At 40.8% G+C, this 19,738-nt stretch overlaps 1 protein-coding gene and 1 pseudogene across 2 annotated transcripts in view; both read left to right on the top strand.

The window, feature by feature from the left end:
• Nucleotides 1-19,738, top strand: part of NELL2 (neural EGFL like 2) — a 549,962-nt gene that overhangs the window by 112,320 nt on the left and 417,904 nt on the right. For both annotated transcript variants that reach the window (XM_073573236.1, XM_073573234.1), the window contains exon 3: nt 16,060-16,210. In XM_073573236.1, the coding sequence (XP_073429337.1) occupies nt 16,060-16,210 (151 nt within the window). The remainder of the gene's footprint in view (nt 1-16,059; nt 16,211-19,738) is intronic.
• Nucleotides 5,460-5,999, top strand: LOC141087622 (peroxiredoxin-2 pseudogene; annotated as a pseudogene).

Genomic DNA, 19,738 nt, shown 5'->3' with positions numbered 1-19,738 from the left:
ATCCCATGACGGATAACATGATCAGGGATAAAAATTCTCCATTAAATGTCACCTGCTTAACCCAGCAGGAAGTACGGCGGTGTCTAAAAATCACTAAAATTGACAAATCCCCGGGCCCGGGTGGGATACACCCCCGAGTACTGCAGGAATTAAGCACAGTCATAGATAGACCATTATTTTTAATCTTTAAAGTTAAAGATTCCATAATAACAGGGTCTGTACCACAGGACTGGCGTATGGCAAATGTGGTGCCAATATTCAAAAAGGGGACAAAAACAGAACTTGGAAATTATAGGCCAGTAAGTTTAACCTCAACTGTGGGTAAAATCCTGGGGGTTTTTCTAAGAGATACTATACTGGAGTATCTGGAGAAGAATAACCTCATGACCCAATATCAACATGGGTTCCTGTCAGACTAATCTGATAAGCTTTTATGAAGAGGTAAGTTCAGGACTGGACCAAGGGAATTCAGTGGACGTGGTGTACATGGACTTTTCAAAAGCTTTTGATACGGTGCCATACAAAAGGTTGATACATAAAATGAGAACAATGGGAATAGGGGAAAATATGTGTAGGTGGGTTAAGAGCTGGCTCAGGGATAGGAAACAAAGGGTGGTTATTAATGGAGCACACTCGGACTGGGTCATGGTTAGCAATGGGGTACCACAGGGGTCAGTTTTGGGCCCGCTTCTTTTTAACATATTTTTTAATGACCTTGTAGGGGGCACAGAGAGTAGAATTTCAATATTTGCAGATGACGCTAAACTCTGCAGGGTAATCAATACAGAGGAGGACAATTTTATATTACAGGAGGATTTATGTAAACTAGAATCTTGGGCTGATAAATGGCAAATGAAATGAGCTTTAATGGGGATAAATGTAAGGTCATGCACTTGGGTAGAGTGAACAAGATGTATAATTATGTGCTTAATTGTAAAACACTGGGCAAAACTGTCACTGAAAAAGACCTGGGTGTATGGGTGGACGACAAACTCACATTTAGTGGCCAGTGTCAGGCAGCTGCTGCAAAGGCAAATAAAATAATGGGATGCATTAAAAGAGGCATAGATGCTCATGAGGAGAACATAATTTTACCTCTATATAAGTCACTAGTGCGACCACACTTAGAATACTGTGTATAGTTCTGGTCTCCGGTGTATAAGAAAGACATAGCTGAACTGGAGCGGGTGCAGAGAAGAGCGACCAAGGTTATTAGGGAACTAGGGGGTCTGCAATACCAAGACAGGTTATTACACTTGGGGTTATTTAGTTTGGAGAATCGAAGGCTTAGGGGTGATCTTATTACAATGTATAAATATATGCGGGGACAGTACAAAGACCTTTCTAATGCTCTTTTTACTCTTAGACCTGTGACGGGGACAAGGAGGCATCCTCTACGTCTGGAGGAAAGAAGGTTTAAGCATACTCAAAGACGCGGATTCTTTACTGTAAGAGCAGTGAGACTATGGAACTCTCTGCCATATGATGTTGTGATGAGTGATTCCCTACTATAATTTAAGAAGGGACTGGATGCCTTTCTTGAAAAGTATAATATTACAGGGTATTACTAGTTTCCTTAATATTGCGTTGATCCAGGGAGCTAGTCTGATTGCCGTATGTGGAGTCGGGAAGGAATTTTTTTCCCCAATGTGAAGCTTACTGTTTGCCAAATGGGGTTTTTTTTGCCTTCCTCTGGATCAACATGCTAGGGCAAGTTAGGATAGGATATGGGTTGAACTAGATGGATTTAAAGTCTTTCTTCAACTTTAATAACTAATAACTATGTTACTATTTTTTACAGGGATATGGTGCCCAGAGCCCGGAGGATAGTCTCCTCTCCTCCGGACCGTGGGTACTATCCGCAAATGTTCTGCTTACTTTTCGCATGGTGTGCACAGCCACATGCGGAAAGTAAGCAGAACAATGCATTCCTATGGGTGCGGGATCGCCGCGATTCTGCTAAATTAATGAGCATGCTGCGTCTTTTTACCGCGAAGCTATTCCGCCGCGGAAAAAAACGCAGCATTAACACAGCATTGCGGAATCCCATAAGAATGCATGGGATGCTTATTTTTCGCGGCAAAATTGCGCATTTAAAACCGCCGTGAAAACGCGAAAAAAACGCTGCGTGTGAACTCAGCCTTACTGTTATTGTGACCAGTTAAGCAATAAGCAAATTGAAGATGAAGTGATCTCTAAAAGGACTTGTTAAAGAAAACACATTTCCTTTGTATTTTAGGCAAAAAATATATTGTCATTTTTTTACATTTTAAAAATTACAAAAAGAAAAATGGGCCGATGCAAAAATTTGGGCACTCTATATGGTTAGTACCATATATAATCCCTTTTTGCAATTATCATAGCTTGTAAATTCTTTTTATAGCCAGCTAAGAGCTTTTCAATTCTTGTTTGAGGGATTTTCATCCATTTTTCCTTGGAAAATTCTTCCAGTTCTGTGAGATTCCTGGGTCGTCTTGCATGCGCTCAAATTTTGAGTCTAGCCACAAATTTTCAATGATCTTCACATCAGGTGACTGTGAGGGCCAATGTAAAACCTTTAGCTTGCACCTTTTGAGTTAGTCTATTGTGGATTTTGATGTGTGTTTAGGATCATTATCCATTTGTAAATGCCATCCTTTTTTCAACTTCAGATTTTCTACAGATGGTGTTATGTTTGCATCAAGTATTTGTTGAAATTTCATTGAATCCATTCTTCCTTTTATCCGTGAAATTTTCTCCATGCCATTGGCTGCAACACAACCCCAAAGTATGATTGATCCACCCCCATGCTTTATAGTTGGTGAGTTGTTTTTTTCCTGAAATTCTGTGCCCTTTTTTCTCCAAACATACCTTTGATCATTGCAGCCACAGGACTTGTTTTCAGAATGCATCATGCTTCTTAAGATGTTCTTTTGCATACTTCTGATGCTGAATTTTATAGTGAAGACGCAGGAGAGGTTTTCGTCTGATGACTCTTACATGAAGACCATATTTGTGCAGGGGTCTCTCAACAGTAGAACAATGTACTACAACTCTAGAGTTTGCAAAATCTTTCTGAAGGTCTTGCAGTCAAATGGGGATTCTGATTTGCCTCTCCATCAATCCTACGAGCAGCTCTCATTGAAATGTTACTTAGTGTTTGAGACCTTTTCCTGACCTCCATTTTCCTGTTAACTGCCATTTTTTGTTTACATTTCGATCTGAGGAAAGGACAACTTGAAAACGCTTTGCTATATTCTCATAACCTTTTCATGCTTTGTGCGCCTCCACAATTTTCATTTTCAGAGTGCCATGCAGCTGCTTAAAAGAACCCCTGGCTGCCGTTTTTTGGCACAAGTTTAGAGGAGGCTGTTTTTTTTTATTTGCATCACCTGTCCTTTCCTAATGACGACAGTGAACAAGCCATAACCCTTACAGCCTAATTGAGGTCTGAAACCTTGGTCAAAGTTTTCTGAGCACACAAATCTCCAAGGGCGCTCATTCTTTTGTATAAGTCCATTTTCCTTATTGTAATTTTTAAAATGTAAAAAAAGACAATTTTTTTTTGCCTAAAATACAAAGGAAATGTGTCATCTTTAACTTTAGGCTTATTAAGAGATAATTTCATCTTCAACTTGCTTAACTGTTCACAATAACAGTACAAGGGGTGCCTAAAATTTTACATGCCACTGTATTATTATATATCTTATAACTGAGTAGATCTTACCTCATTTAAATCTATATAATGAATTTTGCTTGTAGAGAGAACATCATACAAACACTTTACAGGTGTAAGGGTTTATAAAGCTAAGTATTGCTGCGTGCTGTCTGCCATCCTCTTCTATACATATGTAGGAAGACGTTCTCCTAGTGAATTTTTTATCTAATACTGGGAATGCAAGAGATGCTGAAGTAAGAAGAAGCTACTCACGCTGCCAGATATCTTGTATTTCTGACCTAATCATGAAGATACTAGGGGGCTAAGAAGGGGCTACTCACACTGTTGTCCACCATGAATTTCTGACCTAATAATGGAGATACTAAAAATCTTAACTCTGTATCCTTTGATTGCCTAACCTGTAAAGTGGTTTTAAGGAGGACATGTTTTGCCAGGAATTTGTGTATATGGAATGAAAATGGCTTATATAATGAAAATCAGTAGATTGAATTGGTGGATCAGTGGAGATTTTTCTGGCAGGCTTTTCAGTCCAAGTTTGATTTTGATATTTGACTCTTCTTTTATAGTGTGCATGTGTAGGGAAGGTGACCTGACGGACGGACGTGTCAGAATGGAGAAAGATAGGTTTGCACAGTTTAGGTAGGTGTCAGTAATATATTGGAAAACAGCTAGGAAAGTGTAGGTGACGTGCAGTACCTTGGGATGACCATTAGATGGCAGGGTGGAGCGTGAGCAAAGGATGTGACATCAGCTTAGGGCTTTAGAAACCGTTGGTCATGGGGGGCGTGGTGACAGTTGGAGTGACAGTTTCAAGGAACCGGGTGAGCTATAAATTCTGAGGGAGGGTTCCAGAAAGTTCCAGTCCCCAGGGGGAGTTCAGGTGACAGGAGGACTGTGACAGTCTTTGCGCCCTGAGGAGAATCTTACCAGGGGGACTGAGGGGAGGAAACATCAGGGGGTGGTCCTGACAGGAAGATACCGCAGAAGAGACGAGGCAGTGAGTGCTATATACCGTATTGGACACGACGACTGACCAGTGAAAGCGCTGTTGGTTATTGGGCCTAGGGCGGCCACAGTGGCGGACCTGTCAGGAGCGTCAAACAGTAAAGGAGGGACGGTACGTATATGTACGTCCCTATTGTAAAAGTACGGTGTGTAAACGGCTCTAGAAACGGAGGGCCGATAAGTGAACGTGCGGTGTGCTGCGGAGGCCGTCAGGCGGACGGCAAGTGAAGAAATAAACTTGGACCTGTTGCACCCAGTACCTGCCTCCATCTTGTCTCTGTGTCATCTCTGCGCGGTATAACGAGGGATCACCCCCCCAGCTCGCCCGACCCACCACCGACCCTACATTTGGCGTAGTCGGCAGGATCGCCGCCGCTAATACCTCATCTTCTGTGGCAGACCTGCCTCAAAGAATGGAAAAGGACTTGGACTACTCTGTTTGGATTACAATTACCTGTGGATTACAAATTATCAACCTGTGGAATATAAATGGGAAGCGCTGTGGCGGATCTGTGTGGCCAGGAGAGGATCCGGGGCGGTACCGGGAACTGTGCAGTATGGCGGTGCTGCTTCAGCGCAGAGGCGAGGTCCGGGTGTTTGCAGTCGTGTTGAATGGACTGGGACCCCCTCCAACGTACCCCCTGGACAGCAGTATGTGCACGGAGGCCGACGTTTCCATATATTGGACCCTGACAGGTGGGTGGAGAGGCCTGCCAACGCCCCACCCCACAGAGGGAGTGACACCGAAGAAAAGCTTGAGTGCGGCTGTTTGGCGCCATTCGATTGCTGCCCACCAGACGGTAGAGGCATCATGGCTGCTGGGAACGCTCACATTGGGAAGCCCGCTCCGGATTTCCAGGCCACTGCGGTTGTGAATGGCGAGTTTAAGGACATTAAGCTGGCGGATTACCGGGGTAAATACGTCGTCCTGTTTTTCTACCCTCTGGACTTCACCTTCGTCTGCCCTACAGAGATCATCGCCTTCAGCGAACGCGCAGAGGAATTTCGGGAGATCAGCTGTGAAGTTATCGGAGCGTCTGTGGACTCGCACTTCTCGCACCTGGCATGGACTAATGTTCCCCGCAAAGATGGGGGTCTGGGCCCCATGAACATCCCTCTGCTGTCAGACCTGAAGCGCACCATCTCCAAGGACTACGGTGTTCTGAAGGAGGAAGATGGTGTCGCATACAGGGGTCTATTTATCATCGACAACAAGGGCATTCTCCGTCAGATTACCATCAATGATCTGCCGGTCGGTCGCTGTGTGGATGAGCTGCTGCGACTGGTGCAGGCGTTCCAGTTCACCGACAACAGGATGTAGGTGTAGCTTCAGAACGACGAAGGCAGGGTTGACGATTGTCGAGGACGACAATGGACAAAGGAAGGGGGAGTGTAGGGAAGGTGACCTGATGGACGGACGGACATGTCAGAATGGAGAAAGATAGGTTTGCACAGTTTAGGTAGGTGTCAGTAATATATTGGAAAACAGCTAGGAAAGTGTAGGTGACGTGCAGTACCTTGGGATGACCATTAGATGGCAGGGTGGAGCGTGAGCAAAGGATGTGACATCAGCTTAGGGCTTTAGAAACCGTTGGTCATGGGGGGCGTGGTGACAGTTGGAGTGACAGTTTCAAGGAACCGGGTGAGCTATAAATTCTGAGGGAGGGTTCCAGAAAATTCCAGTCCCCAGGGGGAGCTCAGGTGACAGGAGGAATGTGACAGTCTTTGCGCCCTGAGGAGAATCTTACCAGGGGGACTGAGGGGAGGAAACGTCAGAGGGGTGGTCCTGACAGGAAGATACCGCAGAAGAGACGAGGCAGTGAGTGCTATATACCGTATTGGACACGACGACTGACCAGTGAAAGCGCTGTTGGTTATTGGGCCTAGGGCAGCCACAGTGGCGGACCTGTCAGGAGCGTCAAACAGTAAAGGAGGGACGGTACGTATATGTACGTCCCTATTGTAAAAGTACGGTGTGTAAACGGCTCTAGAAACGGAGGGCCGATAAGTGAACGTGCGGTGTGCTGCGGAGGCCGTCAGGCGGACGGCAAGTGAAGAAATAAACTTGGACCTGTTGCACCCAGTACCTGCCTCCATCTTGTCTCTGTGTCATCTCTGCGCGGTATAACGAGGGATCACCCCCCCAGCTCGCCCGACCCACCACCGACCCTACACATGCTCAAGTCAAGTCATGTGCATACAGCTTAAGAAGTACATATATGTTGATCATGGAGAGTTCAGCTTATGTAAATGTTCTATGTAGGTTTTATATGCTCATGGCAGAATCAATAGGAGAAATTTCACAGTAAGACATTTTTCAGATGGCTTTTCCTTACAAATTCTCATTTAAGCATTAACGATTTGGCAGCTAAATAACAGTTTTTAACATCTTCATTTTTGTATTGTCTAAAATTGTGACAAATACCAAAATTCTGCTGAAATAAACCCAAGGAAATGAAATCTTAATGCATGAAAGAAGCAACTTGGTGAGTGGAACTGAGGCCGCATGCATTATTTACACTTATCTAATCAGGATAACTTGAACCCTTTGTCGGATGTCCTTCCATATCAGGCCTCTGGCATCTTAAGGGCCTGTCACACTAAGCGATGTAGCTAGCAATATCGCTATAATGTCACTGGTTTTTGTGACGTAGCAGCGATATTGCTAGTGATATCGCTATGTGTGATACCTCCGACCGCTCCCCCGCTGGTTATCGCTGATCGCGCAAGAACGTCCTGGACTGTTTCTTGTCGTCAGCTTCCTGCTGGGCTTCCTGCTGTGACGACGAGCGACGCGTGGACGCGGGCAGGAGGACGTCAGGATCGCCTCGTCTGACAGGTAAGTAACGACCCCCGACCCCTGCGATGTCGCTGGTGAGATCTGCCTGTGTGGCAGCTCACTAGCGACCACTTAGCGATGTACCAGTGATCCTGACCGCGTCATATCACTGGTACATCGCTAAGTGTGACAGTACCCTTAGAGATGGAACCAATTATGCCCTTTGTGACCAGGATCCATCTTTCAATTCTGGCATCTGTCACTTTATGTGGTAATAACTCTGGAATGTTTCCACATATTCCAGTGATTCTGAGAACGTTTTTGGCGACATAATAAAAATTATGTTATTGGTAAATTTAGGTCATTATGTTTCTGATATTTGAGGAAAACAGAAAAATTTGCAATTTTCACATTTTTAATGCTTATACCCAAAAATCAGATAGTCATACCATGCAAACAAAATTAAACATGTGTCTATTTCATGTCACCACCATGTTTCAAATATTGTTTTATTTTAATGGGATATTAGCATTATTTAAGGAAAATTTACAAAATATATTTTTTTATTGGGACCCTGCAATCGGGTGCCAATGGAGTTAAAGAGGGAGCTCTCTCCTTCGGTTAGTCATCTAGCAAAGGGGTGGGGAATCTTTTTTTCTGCCAAGGTCCATTTGAATTTTCATACCATCCTTCGGGGGCCGTACAAACTTCGCCCACAAAATACATCCTGACTCTGGCACTGGTGTCAGGATGTAAACTTTCATTGCATGCCCTTCAGTGTCAGTAGTGAACATTGCATGTGTGTACTCACAGAGCAAGAAGGTATTAATGAGCTGGTGGCAATCAAAATACAACTCCCTACCAAAGCACTGCAGTCCCCGAGAATCTGGGTTAGAAATGAAAGCGGAGTTGTGATTGGTTCCAATGTGTAACATATACACTTTTTATTTTAGACAATTATCTTCATAAATAAAGTTTTTGGGGCAGATCTAGTAACCTAGACAGTTGGAATGATACATTTTAATGCATCTTTAGACTGCCTCATCTATGTTTAAACCATTTATTAGTTTACTGACTTCACGACAGAATTTTGTGCCCAAATTTTGGTGCATGGTGTTCCACCCAAAGCCTCTTTTCTCCTGTGAAAAAACACTGACATTCCCACTAAGCCATACAGTTAAGCGATTTCCTAAAACACATAATAAATTTGGTGTAATGCATGTATGGCAATTTTTGGTTCAAATTGGAGAAGTATTTTTGGCTCATTTAGCACAGTAAATGTGTTCTGTACTGTACATCCATAAGTTTTTCCTTTAATTCGGCTGCCTTAGCCGAATACCACAGGTGGCGTCACGAATCCCCTTTTCCCATACAACTATCCTACAGTCTTCCCCCTCATCTGAACTTCCATCATCTACATTGGACGCCCAGGGCCACGGACCGGGTCACTATCACCACCGTGACACACTTCTCCTCTGAAAGAGCCTGACTGACCCGGTACCGAGTTCCCCCGGCCCTGGAGGGGTGTTCCAACTATCCTATATATGACCCAGGCTGTAATGAGACATTATATAAACCTCCACTTGTTCTGATTTGAAGCACTCCCACCAATGTTTTTATCCTCTTAATATATTGCATTCATCACATTATATAGTACTGTGTACTTACAATTGCTCATTTTGCCTTTCTACCTAGCTAATTCTGTTTTCCATTAGATCAATGACATCAAATGATTAAAAACTGACTAGCTGATTCCTCCTAAGCGCTACATAGAAACAGGAGGAAGCAGCGGGGATGATAAATGCAGGGACAAGAGGCTTCCTGTTTCTACATTGAGCAGAGAAAAGAGAAGAATTAGCTGGGTAGAAAGTCAAAATGAGTAGAGTTGAGCGACTTTGGTCGGATCGGGTTTCATGAAACAAAATTTGCTTCATATGAAACTCGTCCGACTAGGGCAAAAAAAGTCGGAGTTTCGTCTGAAACCCGACCCCAATGCAAGTCAATGGGAAATAAAAGTCGGCATTGAGCGGACGAAGCTCCTACTTTTTTTGCCCTAGTTGGACGGGTTTCATCTGAAACAAATTTTGTTTCATGAAACCCGAGCCGACCAAAGTCGCTCAACTCTAAAAATGAGCAATTGTAAGTACACAGTGCTATATAATATTATGACTGCAATATATTAAGAAAATAAAAACTTTGATGGGAGGAGTGCTTCCTTCATGACTGCCTACTAGCTGATTTTCTTAAATACTTTTATTTTACAGGGTTAATTTTCATAAAATATAAATTTGTCATAATTTATTTTATTTGTTTTTGTTATTTTTATAGTTTTTTTATATTTTACAAACTGTCTATATATACGGCTCTGGAAAAATTAAGAGACCACCACATAAAAACTCTGTCATGGGCTGCCCATTCTCCAGACCTGAACCCCATTGAAAACCTCTGGAATGTATTCAAGAGGACAATGAATAGTCACAAGCCATCAAACAAAGAACTCCTTACATTTTTGTACCAGGAGGGGCGTAAGGTCTTCCAAAAGCAGCGTGAAAGACTGGTGGAAAGCATGCCAAGACGCATGAAAGCTGTGATTAAAAATCATGGTTATTCCACAAAATATTGATTTCTGAACTCTTCCTGAGTTGAAACATTAGTATTGTTGTTTCTAAATGATTATGAACTTGTTTTCTTTGCATTATTTGAGGTCTGAAAGCACTGGGCTTTTTAAATTTTGACCATTTCTCCTTTTCAGAAAAAAAAACAAAATTTATTGCTTGGAAATTCGGAGACATGTTGTCAGAAGTTTGTAGGTTAAAAGAACAATTTACATTTTACTCAAAAATATAACAATTAAGAGAAAAATCAGACAAACTGAACATTTGGAAGTGGTCACTTAATTTTTGCCAGCGCTGTATATATATATATATATATATATATATATATATGGTGAACATTTCATTAAAAATAAATATTACCTTGTACTAGAATATTCTGACAAACTGTTTTTAGACAATGATTGCATCGTTTGGGGGCATATCTTTTGTTATTTATTTGCCGCAGATCAATTTTTTCAATATGTTTTGAACTGGGCACCCCTACGGTTTTGAAGTTATGAGAAAATTGCCATTCTTTCATCTGTTAAAATTCCACTGAAATTAATTAAATTCTTTGCGCTATCAATTTTTATGTTTTATAATTAAAAAATGTATTGGGCCAAGATGCTAATGTTAATGAGTCCTTATCAATCTTTTTAGACACAGTAGTCACCTGGGCACATTATTATTTGCACTATTTAATGCTGGGACAAACTTCGTCTCAGGAGAGCTCACTAGTCAACAGCTGATAGCACTTTCAAAATCATTTATAGAGAGAAGGATCCTCTACTGATCTGGCGCACTGATCTTGTTTTTATTTTGTTACCTATTTTCCAACAAAACACGCTTCATTTTAAACATCGAACACATAAAAAGCTTTATATATCTACATTTTGCTGTGTCGCTTTAGGAACATTATATTTGAAGAATGATCTGAGTTTCTGACTTGAGGTGCATTTTTTTAATAAAATGATATGCACATAACAAAATAAAGACTGACTAACAGTGGTTTATATGCCCAGACAATAACGGTCATGAGCACATTACAAAACTACCATACTTAGCATACAATTGATCAGCATTTGGGTCAAGTTTCTTTTGGGTTTGCAGACCTGTTCTTCAGTCAGATATTAAAGTTTAAGACTCTAAGGCTGGAGTCACACACAACGAATAAAATATCGGTCCCATTTTAACGGTCCGAAATTGCACAAAAGTATCTTAACCATTGATCCGTTTTTTTGATGCGATTTTTCTTCATTGATGCGATTTTAATCGCATGTAAGGATCCTTTTGACATCCGTCTGGCGAGATTTTCTCGCAGGATAGCTAAATGGACATATAATGGAGCCTAATGACAGATTTCCCCACACAAAGAATGAAAAGATCTAGACACATTAAATACATATATATATATATATATATATATATATATATATATATTTCATACATGTCATAGAGACACATTTATATATATATTTCTAATTCATACAGTTCTTCATTGCAGAATAGCCACTGACACATTTGCCGGCTTTTGTATAATCATTCTTCTGCCCGATATGAAATGACACATGGTTTACATATAGTTAACCATTTCATTTCATGTTTTTTTTTTATGTCTATCACTATTAATTATATGAGGGCTTGTGGGTAAAATTTTGGAGTTGTAGGAGTTCATTTAAGGGGTTAATTCGTTGTATTAAATTGCGGGGACTCCCGCAGACGTCACTGAGGCTGCAGGGAGTCCCTGCAATTTAATACAACGAATTACAATTAATTAACTGTATGAATTAGAAATATATGTATAAATGTGTCTCTATGACATGTATAAAATATATATATATATAAATATATATATATTTATTTAATGTGAAAAGATCTATCAATTTGTTTCTTTATTTAACCGGACACTGTGATTTTACTGTATTTTGGATAAAAAAATGCCGGCTTTTGGTGCGATTTTATCGCGACTCACACATCGGGTCCGTTTGCAATCCAACTTTTTCACGCCCCCATAGACTTGCATTGTCAAATCCGATCCGAAAAACGGTGACAATCACAGCATGCTGCGATTGTCTCGGTCTGAGAATTGGATCCGATCAAAAATCGCATGATGGGAGCTGCCCCATAGAATAACATTGGGATGACTGCAATGCGATTTTTTTATCGCATTGCATTCGTCCGTTTTAATCGCCAGTGTGACCCCGGCCTAAGGGTGTGTGCACACGTTGCGGATTCTGCTGTGGATCTGCAGCGGATTTGGCCCTGCGGATCCGCAGCAGAATCTGCTATGTAAAATGAAAAATGTTGTGCACATGCTGCGGATTTTTCCACGTGGATTTTCTGCGGATTGCACTTTGTATCCAGCATTCTACCCTGAGTATAGATTGTATGTAACACCCTATTTGGGTAAACACATCATTTAAATAGGGTGTTTGCTGTTCATTTTGCACTTTTTTGTGAAAAATCTGCTTGTTATGAAAATTTCTTCTTTATTGTATTTTGAAGGCGCTATTTGAGATTATACTGTGTTAGTGTCAGCTGCAACCTGCATTAACATTTATGCTCTGTTCATGATTTACTTTAATAAATTATATTCAGCTTGGAAAAACTCTATTTTGATCTCTTGTTGTGCTTAATAGCTCATTTTTGAGATTTTGTTGTTATTGCAATTTTAGTGAGTTGAGCTTTTGATTATATTTCCCAGTGTTTGAGGTAGTTTGCATTTCAGCAATGCAAGATGCATGTAAAACCATAAAATAGTTTGTGGAAAAAAAGGGCAATTAGTTAGTGGAAAACATGTAATGTCTGAAAAAAATGGAACTAGTCTATACAAAAAGTTCATATTAGTTCATGAAAAAACATACAATTGCAAATGTAAACAGCAGAAGTTGATTGGTCAAACATAATTTACCTAAGACATTGGTAGAGCATTGAGTTGGTAGGACATTGTTTACTTTCACACATTGGTCAGTCATTGAATTGATCAGACTTTGTTTACTTTATCACATTTCACTAATTTAATTAAAGTGTACTAATATTAATGTCCATGCTCATGTGAGGACACCAAGACATTTTGGTTTAAACTTGGGGAAAATCACAAAAATAAATAGCTTTCACATCCAGCGGTACCTGCTTTCTTTCAATAAAATAGTGGGACAACTGATGGCGACATTTTTTCTGCTTTTTTGTACTTAGTCATTGCTTCTATGGGTGCAAAAATGCTGCAAAAACACTGAAAGAATTTATATGCTGCAGTTTTCAAAAATGCAGCAGTTTTCCAATTCAGTCAGAGAAAAGAAACAAGCAAGCATGTTCGTGGGATTTTTGAAATCTCATAGCTTTTGCTGGTACTATAAAAAGCAGCTTTAATTTACATAAAAAAGCAGCAAAACTAGCAGAAAAAACACAATGTGTAAACATTGCTGAAGGACACATTCAGTTGTCTATTTACTCACATATGAGAAAAAGGGACTGATTATTATGATCACACATTGATCAGACTCTGATCAGAGAGTTTGATCAGAGTGTGGTTTGAATATCATCAGTTTTTCTCAAACGTAGACAAAAGAAAAGTTGGCATTTATTCTAAGGCCCATAGACTTGCATTGCTGATATTTAACCGAACCTTGGATCCAAATGGGACATGTTCTCCATGATTTTCTGAAGACTACTCAATCCACCAAAAATCAGAGACCTATTAGACAATTCACAGGTATGAGTGCTATCTGTATAAAATATGCGTATGAGAACCAGGAGAAAAAAATCGAGCATGTGATAAACAACATACAGTGGGGAAAAAAAGTATTTAGTCAGTCAGCAATAGTGCAAGTTCCACCACTTAAAAAGATGAGAGGCGTCTGTAATTTACATCATAGGTAGACCTCAACTATGGGAGACAAACTGAGAAAAAAAAATCCAGAAAATCACATTGTCTGTTTTTTTTTCATTTTATTTGCATATTATGGTGGAAAATAAGTATTTGGTCAGAAACAAGCAATCAAGATTTCTGGCTCTCACAGACCTGTAACTTCTACTTTAAGAGTCTCCTCTTTCCTCCACTCATTACCTGTAGTAATGGCACCTGTTTAAACTTGTTATCAGTATAAAAAGACACCTGTGCACACCCTCAAACAGTCTGACTCCAAACTCCACTATGTTGAAGACCAAAGAGCTGCCAAAGGACACCAGAAACAAAATTGTAGCCCTGCACCAGGCTGGGAAGACTGAATCTGCAATAGCCAACCAGCTTGGAGTGAAGAAATCAACTGTGGGAGCAATAATTAGAAAATGGAAGACATACAAGACCACTGATAATCTCCCTCGATCTGGTGCTCCACGCAAAATCCCACCCCGTGGGGTCAAAATGATCACAAGAACGGTGAGCAAAAATCCCAGAACCACGCGGGGGGACCTAGTGAATGATCTGCAGAGAGCTGGGACCAATGTAACAAGGCCTACCATAAGTAACACACTACGCCACCATGGACTCAGATCCTGCAGTGCCAGACGTGTCCCACTGCTTAAGCCTGCACATGTCCGGGCCCGTCTGAAGTTTGCTAGAGAGCATTTGGATGATCCAGAGGAGTTTTGGGAGAATGTCCTATGGTCTGATGAAACCAAACTGGAACTGTTTGGTAGAAACACAACTTGTCGTGTTTGGAGGAAAAAGAATACTGAGTTGCATCCATCAAACACCATACCTACTGTAAAGCATGGTGGTAGAAACATCATACTTTGGGGCTGTTTCTCTGCAAAGGGGCCAGGACGAATGATCCGGGTACATGAAAGAATGAATGGGGCCATGTATCGTGAGATTTTGAGTGCAAACCTCCTTCCATCAGCAAGGGGATTGCAGATGAAACGTGGCTGGGTCTTTCAACATGACAATGATCCAAAGCACACCGCCAGGGCAACGAAGGAGTGGCTTCGTAAGAAGCATTTCAAGGTCCTGGAGTGGCCTAGCCAGTCTCCAGATCTCAACCCTATAGAAAACCATTGGAGGGAGTTGAAAGTCCGTGTTGCCAAGCGAAAAGCCAAAAACATCACTGCTCTAGAGGAGATCTGCATGGAGGAATGGGCCAACATACCAACAACAGTGTGTGGCAACCTTGTGAAGACTTACAGAAAACGTTTGACCTCTGTCATTGCCAACAAAGGATATATCACAAAGTATTGAGATGAAATTTTGTTTCTGACCAAATACTTATTTTCCACCATAATATGCAAATAAAATGAAAAAAAAAAACAGACAATGTGATTTTCTGGATTTTTTTTTCTCAGTTTGTCTCCCATAGTTGAGGTCTACCTATGATGTAAATTACAGACGCCTCTCATCTTTTTAAGTGGTGGAACTTGCACTATTGCTGACTGACTAAATACTTTTTTTCCCCACTGTATAAAAAGGTCATATTTTATTAGAATAAAGTACTACAATTTATACATATGTAACAATGTGCTCATCAGACAAAAGTAGATGGTATCAACCCAAATACCCTACTCCTCCATATAGATGGAAAAAATGCCCCAGAAAAAATCCCCATGAAAGCCCATGTGCAATAAGTAACAAGGTGAAGGAAGCGCCCAAACAAGAGGTCCTAAATTAGACATCATGAAAATGCAGTAAGAGAGGGCGCCAGCATGGCATAATGGCCCTGCTGCAAATTGCAGCAAAGTAACATAAAAAAAAGAGATCACAGAGGAGCTTACCGGGACAAGGAGGAGAGGGAGAACCAGGCTACGCATACATACAAACTCCTTGCAGATGTTGTCCTTGGTGGGATTTGAACCCAGTACCCCAGCGCTGCAGTGCTAACCACTAAGCCACGGTCAATATTTTAAGTAAATCTTTCAATTTTAACACTGAGTGCGACTAACATTGTGTCTGTGTCATATCAATACAACCACGGTGAATGAGAATTTCATGGATTAAATACCTTACAGGACTGTAAACTTGTAGATTATTGATTTTGTTAGATTGTTGTGAAACATCAAAATGAAAACCATCTGTTTCTTCTCTCTTCCAGATTCTTCAAGAAATGTAAAAGCTTCATCCGCTTCATCAGAACAACTTTTTCAGAAACTGAGAAATAAACATGAATTCACTGTGTTGGTGACTTTGAAGCAGACTGTTCTAAATTCAGGTGTTATTCTTTCTATCCATCAATCTGATCACAGGTAATCATTTTATGGACAGTTTTGTTGTAGATTTCAATGGTTGTCTTTAAATTCCCAATTGCAGATCAGCAGAATAAAGGCACCACTTTCATGATTTTGAGAATGTACATTGTCATACAGACTTATTATAACTGAGCTTTTTTGTGTTATGAAAATGAATGCATATTCTGGCTCTGCAAATTCTAGCACATTTACATGCAGAGAACATTTCAGAAAGATGTTGTATCTAGCAAGTTAATAGGCCTGTGGAGGACAACATCACTTATTTAGTATTTGGCATAACTGAATAAATAAGTCTCTTCTAAGAATTGGAGCTGCTAACACAGGAAGAGAGATATGATGTCACGGCATTACTGAAACTTAGTGGGATGATACACATAATTGGAATACAAACCTTAAAGGCTACAACTTATTTATATGAAGCACACTTAACAAGAGGGGAGTAGGTGTTGCATTGTATGTTAGGATAGCATTTATCTCCACAGAGATCCAATCTTCAGAGAATGGTACCTCTGTAGAAACTGTTTGGATAAGAATATAAGGAAAGAATATAAATTACAGTATTGTAGATGTATACTGTAGGCCACTTGGACAGACTGAAGATATGAATGAACTCTTTTTTTACATCAGATATCTTAGTTCTCAAAAAAGTACGACATAGTGATCAAGGGAGATTTTAACTGTCCAGATATTTGTTGGAAATCTCTCTCAGCCTAAAGTAATGGATCCAGAAAATTCTTTTCTTCTCTTGCTGACAACTTTATCTTTAACAAGGTTGTATAGAGAACAAGAGGATCTGCCATCATGGACCTAATTCTTACCAACAGGGAGAAAATGGTTGAGGAAGTAAAGGTGGCTGAGATATTTAGGAGGCAACGATCATGCTATCCTTGAATTTTGGATTACAAGAGAAGGAAGACCTATGACAACTCAGACTTTAACCCCTTCAATACCAAGGGTGGTTTGCATGTTAACTCCCGGGCCAATTTTTACAATTCTGACCACTGTCCCTTTATGAGGTAACAACTCTGAAATGCTTCCATGGATCTCGGTGATTCTGACATTGTTTTCTCGTGACATATTGTACTTCATGTTAATGGTAAAATTTAATTCAAATAACTTGTGTTTATTTGTGAAAAAAACTGAAATTTGGCGAAAATTTTGAAAATTTCGCAATTTTCCAACTTTGAATTTTTATGCTCTTAAATCACAGAGATACGGCACACAAAAAACTTAATAAGTAACATTTCCCACATATTTCCTTTACATCAGCACAATTTTGGAACCAAAATTTTTGTGTTAGGAAGTTATGAGAGTTAAAAGTTGACCAGCGATTTCTCATTTTTGCAACACCATTTTATTTTTGCGGACCACATCACATTTGAAGCCACTTTGAGGGGTCTATATGATAGAAAATACCCAAAAGTGACACCATTCTAAAAACTGCACCCCTTAAGGTGCTCAAAACCACATTCAAGAAGTTTATTAACCCTTCAGGTGCTTCACAGGAATTTTTTGAATATTTAAAAAAAAATGAACATTTAACTTTTTTTCACAAAAAAAATAATTCAGGTTCAATTTTTTTTATTTTACTAAGGGTAAAAGGAGAAAATGGATGGGAAAAGTTATTGTGCAATTTGTCCTGAGTACACTGATACCTGATATGTGGGGGGAATCACTGTTTCGGCGCATGGCAGAGCTCAGAAGGGAAGGAGCGCCGTTTGACTTTTTCAATGCAAAATTGGCTGGAATTCTGATAGGACGCCATGGCACGTTTGGAGAGCCCCTGATGTGCCTAAACAGTGGACACCCCCCACAAGTGACCCCATTTTGGAAACTAGACCCCCCAATGAACTTATCTAGATGTGTGGTGAGAACTTTGAACCCCCAAGGGCTTCACAGAAGTTTATAACGTACAGCCGTACAATTAAAAAATCATATTTTTTCCACAAAAATGATCTTTTCACCCTCAATTCTTATTTTTCCAAGGGTAACAGGACCCTAAAAGTTATTGTGCAATTTGTCCTGAGTACGCTGATACCTCATATGTGGGTGTAACCGACTATTTGGGCGCATGGCAGAGCTCGGAAGGGAAGCAGCGCCATTTGATGTTTTGGGCTGGAATTGAGATCGGATACCATGTTGCGTTTGGAAAGCCCCTGATGTACCAAAACAGCGGAAACCCCCACAAATGACACCATTTTGGAAACTAAACCCTCCAATGAACTTATCTAGATGTGTGGTGAGCACTTTGAACCCCCGAGTGCTTCACAGAAGTTTATAATGCCCGGGCGTGAAAATAAAAAAAATCATATTTTTTACACAAACATAATCATTTAGTCCCCAATTTTTCTATTTTCCCAAGGGTACCAGGAGAAATTGGACCCCAAAAGTTGTCCAATTTGTCCTGAGTACGCTGATACCTCATATGTGGGAGAAAACTACTGTATGGGCACACATCGGGGCTCGGAAGGGAAGGAGTGACGTTTTGGAATGCATGGAATGGTCTGCGGGTGTCATGTGCGTTTTGAGAGCCTCTGATGTGCCTAAACTATTCAAACTCCCCACAAGTGACCCCATTTTGGAAACTAGACCCCCCACGGAACTTATATAGATGTGTGGTGAGCACTTTGAACCCCCAAGTGCTTCACAGAAGTTTATAATGCCCGGGCGTGAAAATAAAAAAGTGATATTTTTGCCCCCAATTTTTTATTTTCCTAAGGGTAACAGGGGAAATTGGACCCCAAAAGTTGTTTTGCAATTTGTCCTGAGTAGGCTGATACCCCATATGTGGGGGTAAAACACTGGGTGCATGGCAGAGCTTGGAAGGGAAGGAGCACCATTTGACTTTTTCAACACAGAATTGGCTGGAATTGAGATCAGATGCCATGTTGCGTTTGGAGAGCACCTGATGTGCCCAAACAGTGGAAAACCCCCTAATTCTAACTCCAACCCTAACCCCAACACACCCCTAACCCTAATCTCAGCCCTAACCCTAGTCCTAACCCTAGCCCTAGCCCTAACCCTAGCCCTAGCCCTAACTGTTGAGAACTAATTTTCTGGTTTACCTCTGGCTTCTGGTGAGGGTGGTGGATCTGGCTGTGTTGACAGAGGAGTCGTGAGTTCTCCATCCGGGCTCCCTCTGGTGGTGACAGCAGGTAATGAAGCTGATCTAAATGGCAGAGACCTGCCACCTGAGGAGGAGGACTGTGATTTTACATCAGGAGTCTCTGACTGGATTTAAGACAGCCGACACCCTAATTTTGTGCTGGTGATTTTTTCCTGCCCTGAGGTTCTGGTTTCCAGTTCTGTTCCTGCCTTCTCAAGCTAAGTGTGCTCTGCTATTTTTTCACATGAGATTTGGTCTGGTTTACTCAGTTTTTGTAGTCAGCCAGCCCCTGATGGGGCTGTGCTGAATTTCCATTCTTATGTCTCTGTTTATGCCAGTTTGCTTTTTGTCCCTGATCAGATTGGTCTCTTTTTGCTCTGTCTTCAGAATATACCAGAGTGCTGATATAGGGAATTGAA

Source organism: Dendrobates tinctorius, unplaced genomic scaffold (assembly GCF_039654945.1).
Source record: "Dendrobates tinctorius isolate UK_male_01 unplaced genomic scaffold, ASM3965494v1 ptg000035l, whole genome shotgun sequence".
In the NCBI taxonomy this organism is placed as follows: Eukaryota; Metazoa; Chordata; class Amphibia; order Anura; family Dendrobatidae; genus Dendrobates; species Dendrobates tinctorius.
This window is presented reverse-complemented; position numbering and strand designations above follow the sequence as displayed.